Source organism: Sander lucioperca, chromosome 12 (genome assembly GCF_008315115.2).
Source record: "Sander lucioperca isolate FBNREF2018 chromosome 12, SLUC_FBN_1.2, whole genome shotgun sequence".
NCBI classification, from domain to species: Eukaryota; Metazoa; Chordata; class Actinopteri; order Perciformes; family Percidae; genus Sander; species Sander lucioperca.
Genome location: NC_050184.1, coordinates 13222749 through 13237940, shown reverse-complemented (window position 1 = coordinate 13237940; position 15192 = coordinate 13222749). Strand labels below are relative to the sequence as shown.

Genomic DNA, 15192 nt, shown 5'->3' with positions numbered 1-15192 from the left:
ACCAGTACAATGAGCATCAGGGAATCTAAAGTAATCAAGTGTCATCTAGGATGCCTTGCAAAGTGGTGACGTAACCCCTGTAAATTGGTAAAAATGGCCTTTCTGTAATAATATTGGACGTGATTGTGTGAGTTGCATGCCCTCTGTGGCGAACCAAGTACTTCATAGACGCCTTTATTTCCCTCGACAGACGCCACACACCCGCCCTCTCACCACATCTTACACAAACACACACAGTCACTCATTTTCCACAGCTTATTAGTGCCATCTAATAATTGTATTTCAAAGCTCAATTAAAACTGAGAGAATTACTTGGAAGAGACATGACTGGAAACAGTGTGTCCCTGAAGTAGCACATTGGAAAATAAAGCACTTGTAATTTCAACTGCGATGGTTTAAACCCCCATGTGAAGATGTCTACCGTTAGACTTGAATACTAGTGACTCAGACGTAGATATAAACTTGTGCAGAGAGGCCTTAAACCTGGTACCCTCTATTTGGCCCTGATCATCTTGTTGACTAAGTACTCAGTTCTTCATGTGGCCAACTGCTAGCAAAATATAGTGATATACTGTATTGTATGGGTGATGCTATGATTCCAAGGAAAGATAGTCTCGCTTTGCCAGACCCTCCTCCACAGCGCCGCGTGCTCTGCTTTATTAGTATTTCTTTAAACCAATCACAATCGTCTTGGGCGGTGCTAAGCACCGGGAAAAGCCACGGTGCCGCTGCAAAATAGCCTCAGGAAGGAACTTGTTTTGGTGGAACGTGTAGAAAAAAGTATTTTCACTTGTATGTTTTCTAGGTAAAAATAATAATAATTAAACCTGTTTTTATTTACTCATAAAAAGATGTTGGAAGTGGACATTAATCAAAGAGAAGGCAGTAAAGAATAGTTCTTGTAGTAAAGTTGTAGATACATCATTTATCATATCAGGTCTTTTTTATACTACCACCATTATTATTTAAAGATCTGATCACAAAATTGAGAAAGGTGTTTCAACTCCTTGTGAACCTCTACAGAAAAATAACAAAATGATGTAACCTTGCTGTGGGCATAAACTACAGATCCGAGCAGCTTCCAGGTTCCTCCCCGTCGGTCCATACGCAGCATGCGCAGGATCTGCAGAAATCTCAGACTTCTGATGGCCGAGGTGGCAAAAACATTGCCCTGAGATCCAGCTGCCAGTACGGATACTGAGGCTATCAGCACCATAATGTCTGGAGAAAGAACAAAACACACTCATTGAACTCGACACACTCTGGGAAGCAGGGGAAGCGAGAGATAGCATCCTTAATCAAATCAGACTGAATTTACAGAACTTTACTGTGTGCAACGATGATCGATTTTGTTGTAATTCAAAAGCTGTTCCAAGTACTTAGGCAACTAGTATTTGAAGTGTCAAATTTTCTTTACTTTAGTACTTTTCTTTTACTTTTGCATAACCTCGAGGCAACGGATATGATGAAAAACAAAAAAGAGAAAGCATAACAAAGATGGTTATCTTATACTCGCTCAGACTCTCCAGCATTTGAAAAAGGAAGAGATGGAAAAACACAGTACGAATTTGTCTGTTTTGTTCCTCTGAGAGAGCAAGGTGAGAGAAATGACAGCCAGTGACCCTGTTATCTCACCTATTACACAGAAAGGTTTTCTGGCAAATTTTAGCCTCCCTCTCCATCCTCTGTATCGACAGCAGCAGCCAGCAGCCCATATCCTTATAATGTACTCCACTCCAAAAACCACGATGGTCACAATTTCCTGTGGAACAAACCAAACTGGTGAAGTTAACCCTGTGACATGAATGTATATGGAGAAATAGGTTTACAGCAAATGAAATGATACCTACCAGGATGTACAAGGCACTTTCTGAGCTATTTTTGAACTCTTTGATGGTGGCAAAGACTGAAAGTATGAGACAGGAGAAGACCAAGAGGAAGCTGGAAGAGATAGAGCCCAAACATTAATTGCTTTTTTATTCTGAGGTCACAGTTCCATTTGTCAAATCCTGTTTTATATACAAGAAGTTCAATATGTTCAGTTGAAACTGACTGGAGAAACATATGGATATAGCATCTGTGATGTCAGTGAGAGGTTTCTGAAGCGCTGTGTTTACTGCTCACTGTCATGCTTGTCAGTTAAGCCACAAAATTTAAATGTTGTGCATTCATTGTGCGTCAAGCTGTCCAAAAAACACAACAAAATACACACCTATGTCTTAAGATTCCAAGAATGGAACAGTTCAATATCTAGAAGAAAATATCTAAAAGAAAAATAACTTATTTGAATAGCTGTATCTTAAGGGGTCAATTCACCCAAAAGAAAACCTTAGTAGTTTGTAGATATGCATAATTTAGTTATACGTGCTGAGGTTTTCAGATTCACCTCTGAAACATGTGCTGTCACTCCAATACAATGGAGATGAACAGGCATTCAAAGCACTGAAAAATGACATTTGACTAACAGAACAGTATTATGTCTTTCAGAAACAATGTCCCAGTTCACCTGGATAAACACAGACCTCTTTCAACAGTTATCATTGGTGCAATTTCTTATTATATATATCAGCACTATATTGCAGATACCATTACAGAAGAACCCACAATTAATGGTATTTCCACATTAGATTTAGTATTCAGCTGTGGTGATGGTTGTGATAATATACCATAAAGACCGATTGCCATCTGCTAATCAATTTCTGAAACCTAAGTGGGTACAGTTGGAGACTGAATGAATCATTAGAGCTGCAGAGCCTGGGTGGTGTCTTCATTAGTGGAACAAAACAAGCCAAACTGCATAAACAGCTGCAGCTCAGTTAGGATAAGTAAATAAGTAGGGGCGGAGGGTCGTTAGTTTAAGTCCCCGCACAGACCATAATCGACCGAGGTGCCCTTGAGCAAGGCACCAAACCCCCAACTGCTCGGGGTGCCTGCCTGTCCATGGGCAGCCCCCTCGCTCTGAAATCTCTCCAATGCATGTGCACGTGGATGTATAATAAAATAACAAAACAGAGACAAACAAATACATTTCCCCAAAAGGGATTAATAAAGTATACAGTATTTGTGTTTTATTTGATTTAGTGAGTAAATACAGTAATAAAGAAAACCTGAAAGAAGAATTGCAGGCAAGCAAGCAGATAACATTAGGTAAATGTTCATTTGAACACTGATTTTTCTTGGGGTGATTGGCTGGAACGTGGTTTGTTGTATTTTGGTGCACAGCCTGTGCCTCTAGTGTTTGTTTGACGTTTACGACCCCTGTGTTGTCTCCCGAGACCGGGCTTTTTCACAGTGTATTCAGGGGGCAGGCAGCTAGCGGATCAAGGAGAGATGGCTATGATTTGAGACAAAAATGAAATCGCGCTGAAACCATGCAGGAACTCATAGTGCACTTTTAATACATTTTGGTGAGTTAAAATTACGCATATGGAACTTTAAATGACCATTTGCACATATGTTTGCACAAGAAATCCAATCACCTGGGAGTGTAGAACATGGGAGTTACATCTTATTAGACAGAGTAAGTGTATTTACTGGCTGTGTCAGTCAGCTGTCTTCACTGGAGTTACAAAAACGTATTACCTCCTCCTTACTGTACAGCCTAAACAACAATATCTGTCTTCTGCTAAAGTCATTAGTGATGTTTGTCACAACTCTTTTCAATATAGTATAGGAGTTAATGTCAGAGGTTAATAAACTAGTCTTTGTTAAGACTGGGACAAAACCATAGAGCAAACATCTTCAAAAACAGGTAGAAATTTGTTGAAAGAGCTATAAAACAATGGTTCTTTCAGATACAAATAGTAAAGCAATGGTAGATGGTTTTAAGTAGACTGATGTGTTTCGGAAGAAAATCAATTCTGCAGCCAAGACTGGCAGAGACCATCAGGCGAGCGCTTTATTGGATGGAAGATAACATGTGATTTGAAAAGGAAGAGGCATGGCAGGGCTCGACCTAAGGGACTTTCTGAAGAAAAGATCCACTGGAAGGAATCCAAAGCAGAACTAATGGAGAGTGCCTGGTGAAACCCAATACTGGGACAATGCAGGATTTTAAAAGACGCAGGCACAACTAACATTAATCATAGTAGAGATACTGTGGAATGATCTCCTGAGCGCACAAGATCAGGTGTAACACATTAGAGCTCAGACTTCACTAAAGTGAAGTCATTTACCAATTTAAAGTATGAGATAAGTTAGTGTGTGACCTGATGAATGAGCTAAACCAGGTTCGAATAAAGCTGGAGTAGGCAGATAGCAAAAAAAAATATTAATACCATTATATATATAGCGGTACTCGTTATATATGCAGTTATATAGCAGCAATTGTACAAGAATGACGGTCCTGTTTTCCTTGTAAATGCAAATGGCCGCTCCCTGGACAATAAACTAGAATACATTTTTACACAATTTTGCTCCTATATGTACAGTACTGCACTGCATATAGATGGATAACAATAAGGTATCTCTTATCTAATAGTTTAGCCCTCAATTAGCTGCAACCCTAACCTACAGTTTTTAGAACTTTCACCGAATGTGCTCACACATCTGCATTTGTAGAACAGCCAATAGAAACACTCTCTCTCTCTGAAATGGCCTATGATTGGCCAAAGTCTCCCATCACGGGTAAAACAGAGCCAAGGAGGAAATGCAGTTTAGTTTTCTCTCAGACCACAACAATTACAATATGCTGAAATATAATTATGGAGTGTTTTCCCAGCGATGCCAAAAATAAAGTGCCTGCCCCAGCTTCAAGGAAAACTTACATCTGAGATGTTACACTGAGCAGGACACATGACATAGTGACAGGACAACTGGGCAATCATCATTTAAAAAGATGGAGAAACTATAGGGTGAGTGTTATGAGGAACATGTTAGGAATACCTATTTACACATCCAGCAGACACAAAGCAACTTTATCTGGAGTCGTGTTTCTTTCCACTTGATGAACGAAGTCCAATAGTCACTCTCCTTTTAGCTCTGTTTTGGTCTCTATCAACTCCAGAGACAGGTAGCATACAGCTGCCTGCTACAGCTTAAAATAAAGCTGATGAGAGCAGAGGTTTCCAGGCCCTCAACACTCTGTAGAGCTGAGGGAAAGAGGGAAGAGTTGGGTCATAAGTCTCTGTGGGTTCGTCATCACCAGTGACGCTGTTCCATTACACCTAGTCATTTCATCCATTATTAATACAAGAAATATTGATTTGTACAGCTTTGAAAGTATAGAGGAGGGCCGTCATGGCAAAATGTCACAGAGGGCCTGAAAAGAGCTAACACCAGCCCACACATACACACACACACACACACACACACACACACACACACACACATACACACACATACACACACACACACACACACACACACACACACACACACATACTGGAACCTGGAATTCTACAGTCCAAGAACAATTATTCTCTGCACTCTCATCTTTCAACACAACTACCCTGGACTGAATCTTGTAACATGTCACGTAATCAAAGCAAGGATTACATTTAGCACACCACTTTCCATCAAATCATTCCAAATCAGTTTAAGCAAGAGCCAAATGGAAAGGTAACAATCTAGACTGTGATTTAGTTACAGCTTAAATTAATCAGCTTGATATGATCAGTAGAAATGTTTTGCTCCGACAATGATCTGTTCATCAGTTCAGAAGCAAGAAGCCAAAGCTTAACTCTGAAAATACAATCCCTTTTTTATACCAGAACTGCAGCTCACCTGACTTTCCTTTTCCTGCAGCTGCAGTTTCTGTTTGGTGTATCAAACTCTTGGCAAAGGCTGCTGGCTGTCAGCCAATCAGAGTGAAGCGGCAAAGATCAACGCTATGTGGCAATGGTAAAGTCCATGGAAGAGCTCATTCGTTACTATATTCTTTATTATTCTTCATCAGAGACATGAAGAACAACAAAAAGCCAAATGAGCTGTTAACACATTCAGCTGCACAAGTTGTGTTCATTGTATGTGTTAGGTTGAGGTCATTCTCTCTTACATCTACAGCATATGTGTGTTTTTGGCATCTCATACATCATTGATGGCTACAGCAGTCAATACTTGCTCGGTAAAAGTGAGCTCTTCTTGCACTGAGAACGCTTCTATTACATTCTGCAGCTTTCTGTATAGTTTGGATTATTAAATGTATGCAAACTGTTCAATGGCATCCCTGGTACATTGGAATTGCAGTCAGTATAGATATTGTTAGTTTAAACTAACAACACTATTATTCATAGCAAGGTTTAGCTTTCTTTTATTCCAGGTCACTCAATTTTGCTGTCTTTTTCTGACAGGTTGAGGGGCGGGCTAGAATGGGGGCAAGGGGTGGCTACCGCCCCCCATGATATATGATTGGCCCCACCAGGTGACCCCAAAAAAATCCATTGGGCTAGAGTGCTGTCTACCTGACAATTGTGATTTTTGTTGGATCAGAGCACTGTCACTTGGCTGTCTGTTCTGCTAATCTTCACAGCCCTTGTCACATGACCAATTAATGTTTCCATGATGACTATCCAAAATTATGGAACCAGCACTGGAATTGTTTTTTTTTTTTTTTTAAAGGCAGACTGAGCCTGTAGACACACACACACACGCACGCATGCATGCACGCGCACGCGCACGCACACGCACACGCACACGCACACACACACACACACACACACACACACACACACACACACACACACACACACCGAGCCTCCCTGACTGATTACTGATCCCCTCCCCTGTGCCACCCCACTTAAAAAATCCTGGAATCGCCCCAGGACAGGTTCCTCTTGTACCAGTTATGGCAGAGCCAGCTCTCCCCATTAGGCAATATAAGCAGTTGCTTAGGTTACCCTGGTCTCTGGGGGGGCCCTAGAAAAGATTTTTTTTAATGAACACAAGACAATAACAAAATCAAAATTGAACTTCCTAACCAAAAACTGACAACATTTTTGCCAACAAATTGTGATAAAACAATAAGCTCAGAGACGGGCGATTTACAAGGCAAGGCAAGGCAAGGCAGCTTTATTTGTATAGCACATTTCAGCAACAGGGCAATTCAAAGTGCTTTACATGAAAACAGAATAAAAAATTTAAAACAGATAAAATACAAGAATAAAAGTTACAGTGCAGTATAAGAAATGAAACATTAAAGAGCAATTAAAAGTTAAATATATAAAAGCAGATAAAATAGGAATTTCTCTTTATATGCTTATATAGATTGTTATACAGTGTCAACAATGCAACTTCAGTCTTTGTTTGTACTTAGTGTTCCATTTTTACCAATATGACAAACATCTCAAGCAGTCCGGTCCATATTTTTCCAACCATCTCACCCACAATGGGCCCAGATGCTTCGCACGGCTTTGAGCTTTCATTACTCATAATAACAGAAGCTAGTATACTTTTTCCTTACAATGTGATCGTCATCACAAGGCTTGGTTCTTTTTTCGGCAAACCTTGTAAAAACCCGGTACAGCCCTGCAGACAAAAACCTTTCAGTAGTCAAGAACTTTTTCTTAAACTATCTTATTTCCTTCTGCAGTCTGTCTCTAAATAGACAGGGACCCCCTTGGAGTATGTTAGTCTGTTTGTATTTAGGCCTTCTGCCTAATTTTAGTTAGTTTTCTTCTTCTAACTCTTGATCAGCCCAACGTCTGACTCTTCTGTTATTCCCTTATATATACAAGAATGAAAGTCAACACAAATTGAGATAAGTATCTTCACAATATATTCTTTAACAGTTTGCCTGCACTGCAGCCCATGATTTAAGTTAAATAAATTAGATTTGGAGGTCAGTTTAAGAAAGTGGTATAATTCTTTTCACATGGGAACAGCCATATGTTATGTCCTTACGTGCCTGCCTGGTGGATGTTTCACTGCAGGAATTTACTGTGTCACTACAAATTTTAGATTTTAGATTTAGAGGTTCCTCGTGAAAAATCGAAAGTAATAGCACAAATGTACTTTAAACCTGAGTATATGAAAGGTCACTGTAATAATAATCAATCAAAGAAAGAGAGAGAGAATACATTTGATTAAAATAAGACTAAACTACTTGCCTGTGGCTTTCCAAACTAGTGCCCCAAACTACATGCTCATTTGCTGTTAGTAAGTAGTTAGCTGTTAGCTAGTCTAGTAAAATCTGCACATTTTACCTGTTTTGCCCTTTTCTTGCTCTTTTGTCTTTCTTTCTCATTTGATCACTGTACCAGCCTTGGCACAATAACAATAATTATTTGTAATAACTACAGTATATGTTCTTCAACATATAGCCTAACATATAGCCTTGTGAATCGTATGTCATGATTGTGATTTTCTGTTATGTTCTGTTTCCTGTTTTATTTTGTAGTCTGTCTTGTCTCCCTTGTCTTGTCTAATTTACTTCCTGTCTTTGTTTGTTTCCCGCCTTTTTTGATTGTTCTGCCCCACCCTGATTTGTTCCACCTGTTGTATCACCTGTCCCTTGTTAGTCCTCGTTACCTCTTGTCTTGTGTCAGGTCATTGTATTTTCTGTGAATGGTTTTCCGTGTTAGAGTTTGTTTGTTCTACCCCTTTTTGGTCTGGGTGTTCCTGTTATTTTGACTATTCCTGTTTTTGGATTCTGCCTGTTCTGCTCGTACTCTGCCTGCTGTTTCAGGACACTTTGTTTGGTATGAACTGTGATTTATTATTAAATCTTCTTACAAACCTACACTACCTGCCAGTCTCTGCATTTGGGTCCAACTCATTCTCTGTAGCCATGACAACATATCTTTTTGGTCGGGTCATATCCTTTCTACATCTAGAAATCTTACACATCAGCTCTTTCCAATAAGAACATAACACTAAAATATGTATCAAACTAACCAGGTTAAGCAAAAAGCCCTAAGAAGGACCAGTCATGGGGTTAGGGGGTAATAGACAAATACTGTATTTACCGTAGTCTATTTAAAGATAGTCTTGCTGCTAATAAGTTTAGTATACATGCTTATTCTTACATTATGTGTGCTTAAAACAATAATATTTACAGTACTTAGGGCCCACACAAGTCTAGAGCCGAGGGCCAACCCTGAAAGGTTGTCATTTATCATCTACCAGGAATGGCAAAAACACAAATTCCTTTCTCCCTTTTTAGCACGCATTTGATGCCATAATGATCACCTTCATCGCCTCCTCCTGCAAAAGCAAAGGTGCAAATGACGTGTGCACACTTTGTCTCTGTGTTAAATTTTATTTACAGATCCACTGAAATAAGCTTCGAGCAGATTTTGAGCTCAAAGGGAATTAAATGCTTCCTCTTTAGGCACCTGCTTTTCCCAAGTGCAGAAAAACATTTCATTGTGACGACCCTGAGATGTCTGGTGTTCCTGTTGGTAGGTCAGTCATCCAAGGAGTCTTCACATATTGTCATTTACAGCACTTTGACTTGTCACATTGACTTGTCTTTTCACCATTTGAAGACCAACATTTTTTTAATGTATAGGCTACTGAAAACACATCCATAATGAGGACTTCTACATTAATCATGCTGATACCGTAACAAGGTGTTGATATCACTTCTAGTCAGTTTCGTTCAAAAAATGAGAATGAGACTGCACAAAATCTGTTCTACTGTACATGTTTACACAGATTTTTCTTCCAGTAATAAGCTCCATGTAGTCCCTAACTACTGAAATGAAATGTGTACAAAGACGCTGGCTCACTGCAAGTCTAATTGGACATCAGTTTATGCAAATTTCCTGAGCCGACCTCGCCAAGCTCATCAGTACTTATTAGTGAGGACACTTGCTGATAAAGGAGAGGGGGCAGAACCTGCCTCGTGAAACAGTCAAACAATTAGCTCCTGAAGCTATGCTTCCCTTTACCATCAGCAAAGTCAAGCAGCAACAGATCCATGTATACCTCTCCATCATACTGGCTGTGGATACACAAAGCAGCTCGTGGTTCTGAGAAAGTCTGGGTAAGACACATGGTCAAATATGCATGAGGTCTGGTCAGGACAGTACAATGAGGACAATAAACATGTCAAAACAAGAGCATGTCAATATGTAATTTACTTTATGACTGCAACATGTCTGATACAAAGCAATTTGCACTAATGTGCCAATTTTAAATTAAAGAAATAGTTCAACGTTTTGGAGAAAATTCAACCTGTACTTGCAGTACTGCACAGGTATGGTAGTGATATCAATCTTCTCCTCTAACTCTCTGCAAGAAAGCAAAGGGGAGAATATATATCCAAAATGTTGAACTATTCCTTTCATTAATTGTGCAACATTTTAATTAATATCTTAAAGCCAGGGACCTAAAATCAACTAACACTGTTAAGGTTCCAGATTTGTTATTACATTACTGTTACTAAATAGTTTTCATTCTATTGACATTAATAGAAGGATCAGTTGTAGATAGATGGATGTTTCAACTACTGATAATGTAACATTCTGATACCACAAGCGCGCGCGCACACACACACACACACACACACACACACACACACACGCACAGTACATAGAGCTTGTCACATTCACTATTGCAGATGACAAACAGCCAGGGGCAGAAACACACACACATCCACTTGTTTCCAGAGAGGTCCAGACGACATCAGTAGGAACATGACTATTGATCAATCAAGTTGAGGGGGCTGTTGTTGGGAGCAGAAAAACCTGCCTTTCCTCCTGAGCTGCAGATAAATAAATATTGATTTGCCCCGATCAGCACATTACCTACCCAGACATACTTATCACACTAAATTTAGACTGCGACGAACCAGAGGAAAGCAAATAACAAGGAAGGAGGGAGTTTTACTAAGCAAATAGTGCCATGTGCTAGCACTGCGGTGTCCACTGTGTGGGCTCCTCAGGGGATGTTTGAGGGTGGTGACGACTCTCTGGGTCACTCGTCTTGTGTAAATGCATGCACTAGTGCAAAACAGGTTCTGGTACCTCACACAAGCGTGGACACCTGAACAACCCTAGCGCTTGAATGCTACACAGAGAAAGAAAGCCAAGAAAGCAAGTGGAATTCATAATAATGTGTGTCTGCACTGTCATTGCAGACAGACAATGACTGTAATGGCACTGTAGTGGCACTTTATAACTATATATAGTTTTGATACTTTTACAGTATTTATATAGCACCTTGACCTGCTTCATAATCAAAAACATGGAAATCTCACTTTTTACATTATGGGACTTTAACTCAAGTTTGCTAATACTAACCACCATACGCTAACTGGAACTGGTCATGACCAGACCAAGTAAGGTTGTAGCTGCAAAACCCCTTAGTGTGTTGAATTGAGCAAGGGTGTATTCTCGGGTCAACATCATGAGAGACAAAATATTAAAATATGCTAACAGCTTTCTGGGACAAAATATTAAAATATGCTAACAGCTTTCTAGGGCTTTTCATCAATATAGCAGTGGGAACACAATTTATTCCTAGCAATAACCTAACTACAGGAATTCAAATGTTAGTCTTCTACTTCCACCTCCCATCAGACACCCTTTTTCACAAAACCGACTACTCTATCACATCTCAGCGGCTTGGCAGCGGGCATCTGTCTGCTACTGTCCTCACCTTATTTCTTCACCAGTTTGTCTTTAGCTGCTCAGCTCAGCAGAATAGCAAATAACTGGAACATGTCCTCAATCTGTCTCTCTGAATCACTATAAGAAAGTTTAACAGAACATTCATTTTGTTTTCACTGATCGATCACTTTCTAAACTCTTTGTTTGTCCTCCTCTCCTTTGCCATCTTTTTCAGTAGAAGTCCTTTGTTCCACTTTGGTGCAGAACTGACACATTTTGTCATCTAACAGCTGCAGAGGGCTTTCAATTTTCTCACACAGCTGGTGCTTCCTGCAAGAGGACTCAGCAATGAGGCTCCTATTGAAGCCAAATCAGTGAAGATATCAGAGCCCTGATCTCTGTATCAGTGCAGGAACATACCGTTGCTTGGATAGATTCGTATAGGGTGCCGACCTGTAGCTAGAGACAAGAACCTGACAAATGAAAAGCCTTTTTTTGCAAACTGCCAAATTGTCCCTCCTTACAGAATTAATGTGAACAAAGAGACACACTATAACTGTTCTGACAGCAGGCTGTTCAAAGAAGCCTTTGGTGTAAAAGGTATGTCACAGTTTTCCCTTTCACTAATAAGAATCCAAAATGTTTAAACCCATTTACAGCATGCTGCATTTTACAAGACACTGAAGATTTAGATGCACATGAATATCCTTGACTGTGGACCACTGTGTCTCTCCTCTTTAACTGATGTTGGACCAGTGATAGAACCTAAGGGGTGGCCTTAGCCTCAGACAGCTAGATAGATAGAAGGAGAAAGAGAGGCAGCAAGACAGAGAGCACACTGGATATAGGCACTCATGTTCCACACATTGATCTTTCACACATGCATTACAAACAAGACTGAGGAGCAAAACACCTGCCTAACATTTCAGGAGGACACCCCTCAAAGAGAAATAGCTGTTGTTCTCTGAGCACGAGCACATTTTGCAATGCTCTTAGTCACCTCAAGGCAGCGATGTCATTTTGTTTGCCAAATGCTGTCTTTTGGAGCAGAGATAAGTAGAAGAATGAAATAGGAGGGGAAAGATTTCGAAGTCAGCACATGATAGTTTTATAAATCAGCTGGCTGGAAGTAAAAAGAGTTGGGAGATTAAATGAAGTGTGGTGCTTATGAATAATATATAGAACAGACAATTGGAAAAGAGGCAGAGTCATGGTTACTCTACGCAAATGTTCCTTTGCAGGCTGGATGGCATAGTGTAAACTTTGTATGAATTTGCTGTAACTGTAGATGTGTCCCCTTTCTCCAATCAGATTTCTTTATATAAGGGTAGAGTTGTACACTAACTTACAACATGCGATCCACAGGATTCAGATTTAAGGCAGCACAAATGCTACTGACCCTGCTCTAACTAGGTTGCTTAGTTTATTTGCCTCTAAATGCAGTATGCTCATACACAAAACATCACTGCTGCCTGTACTAGATTCAGCCATGAAGTTAGCACCACCTCCTAAGAGCGACATTGGTCCATGAAGACCAAAGCAAAGCCACACAAATGGTAAAGAAGGCTTTTTAGCTAGCTGTTATAGTATTCAGTTAATATTTCAAAGTACCCAGAGGGCCTCTGTGTGTGTGTAAGTGTGTGTGTGTGTGTGTGTGTGTGTGTGTGTGTGTGTGTGTGTGTGTGTGTGTTTTCACATTAAAGGCTTACTTTCTGGGCAACCAGCCGTCTCTGGGGAGTCGATATGTGGTGCACAGTGAATTTCTTAATGCTGTGGCGTTTAACTCCTCACTACCAAGCATGCATTATCAGTGAATAGGAAGGATCCAGGCATGGCTGGAGGGCAAACTACTAACAGCCACCATTTAATTTGGAAAATAGAGCTGACATGTGTAGGCTAAATATCTTACACCTTAATAGCATACACAAAACTACTGCAAGTTACATGTGGTAAAAGAAAAGTCCATTGATTTTACACATAAAGGTCAGTTTACTAGTAATTGGGAGTACTACTCAGCTTCTGCAAACAGTTAAATAATGTCTTCTGGGACTCTGGAGGAGCTTTATCGACTCTGAGAAAATAAAAATAATAGACAACAACATATTTTTAACAGAAAGTCTGCATGTCAGACATGGAGTTTAAACGATGTGGGTGATTATATAGCAACCCCCCCCCCCCGGGTTGCTATAGGTTGAATTATGGGAAATGTAGACCATAAAATGTGGATATCTCAGCCTCTGCTGCACCGATTCTGACCAGTCTCTATTGTCAGTCTCTTAGCCCAAAAAAACTTAATGGAAGTGCATCAGATTGATGCAATACCCCTTTAAAGTATAAGAATTACGGAATATGTATCCTCAAATTTTTTTGTCATTGGTTGTTGCTTACCTTAATGCCTACCGCTCACCAGATGTCACAGATCACCAACCTATTTAATTTATGATGCCATTACTGGAGTCTGACAATGTTTGTCTTCAACCCAGACCTCACACACAAAGGCGAGGCATCATGTTCCAACTACACTGGTTCTGACTACAAGAAGCTCACAGACTGTTGTATCTGCCTTCACAGAGATACTGTATACAGTCAACATCACTGTGCAGAGCTGGACTGCAACGTTAATTAGTGAAAGTACTGACGCGGCGCGGAGCTGTCCACGGACCGCGGTGCTGAAACCGACTGCTGCCTGCCGCAACACATGATAACTCTAATCAATGAAAAACAATAATTGTGTAAGATGTGAGCACATGCCGTACATAGACTGTAGGCATGTCCTGAATCAGCATAATGCCATCAGTCAATATGACACAAGCATGAGTTGCAAAAGGCAGCATGAAGAGTCAAAGCAGGAGTTATGCAGGTGAAGCGATACCCCTCCTATAATCGGGCCATAGCAGCTTGGCAGCATAACGCTTAACCCTTTAATGCGCTATCTGAACATCATACATGCAAAACGAGACACAAAACCCGCAAAACTCCATAACAGCTCCTCCGAAATCATGACACAGTAACAGCGGTGCATCCTATAGTAAAAGGCCATGATGACACAATCAACATGCTTGGTTTAAGCCCGAACATCACTTACACATAAGCGTGGTAGATGAACGCCCATCCCCGCGGTCTTTCCAACGCGTTATAGAGAAAATTCTGTAGTTTCCGATAGCTGGCATTTTTCTTCGACGGTCTGGGTCTCCCGGCGGAGATGCTGGACCTCGGTCTGCAGAGGATGCTGTTCCGTTTGGTGCTTTCCGAACCCGCAATGAGCAGCGCTCCATCCCTGTTGGATTCAGGAGCGCCGGGGTCCAATCCAACAAAGCCGACTTTGTGCTTTTTCTCTCCGGCTTGAGTTGGGTAAACCCCGCCGTTGAGAGATTTCTGCACCATTCTAAAGTCGAGACGACTCTAACGAGGAGTTGTCCGTGCCTTTGCCGCGGGGATGCATCACCGGTGCTGAGGGGTGTGTGCTGGTGGTGGTGATGGTGGATGCAGTCGGGGTCGGTCCCCCTAGAAAACCAATTGCAATAATCATGCGAAACTGCACAGTGTATGCTTTTACATTAGCCCCTTCCGGCCATTTGACGGACACAACAAGGAGGGAAATGCACATGATTTTCACGTTTAATCACGTTGGCCATCAGCACTTTAGAGACTATCTGCAATCATTTAATGGCCCAGCAATGACTAACACTGCAAAGTTTAA

The 15192-nt window shown here is 40.7% G+C and overlaps 1 protein-coding gene across 11 annotated transcripts in view; it reads right to left on the bottom strand.

Annotated features, from left to right (window-relative positions):
• The window catches only part of LOC116040930 (potassium voltage-gated channel subfamily KQT member 2-like), a 31147-nt gene extending 15955 nt beyond the window's left edge, over nt 1-15192 (bottom strand). For 4 of the 11 annotated variants that reach the window (XR_004899035.1, XR_004899034.1, XR_004899036.1 and 1 more), the window contains exons 1-4: nt 14578-15192; nt 1851-1941; nt 1636-1762; nt 1046-1221 (exon numbers count right to left, since the gene is read on the bottom strand). Coding sequence is in view for 5 of the 11 variants with exons in the window: in XM_036008265.1 (XP_035864158.1) it covers nt 1046-1221; nt 1636-1762; nt 1851-1941; nt 14578-14876 (693 nt within the window). In the remaining 6 variants the exon portion in view is untranslated. The remainder of the gene's footprint in view (nt 1-1045; nt 1222-1635; nt 1763-1850; nt 1942-14577) is intronic. The other 7 variants (XR_004899038.1, XR_004102793.2, XM_031286667.2 and 4 more) reach the window with 5 other exon arrangements.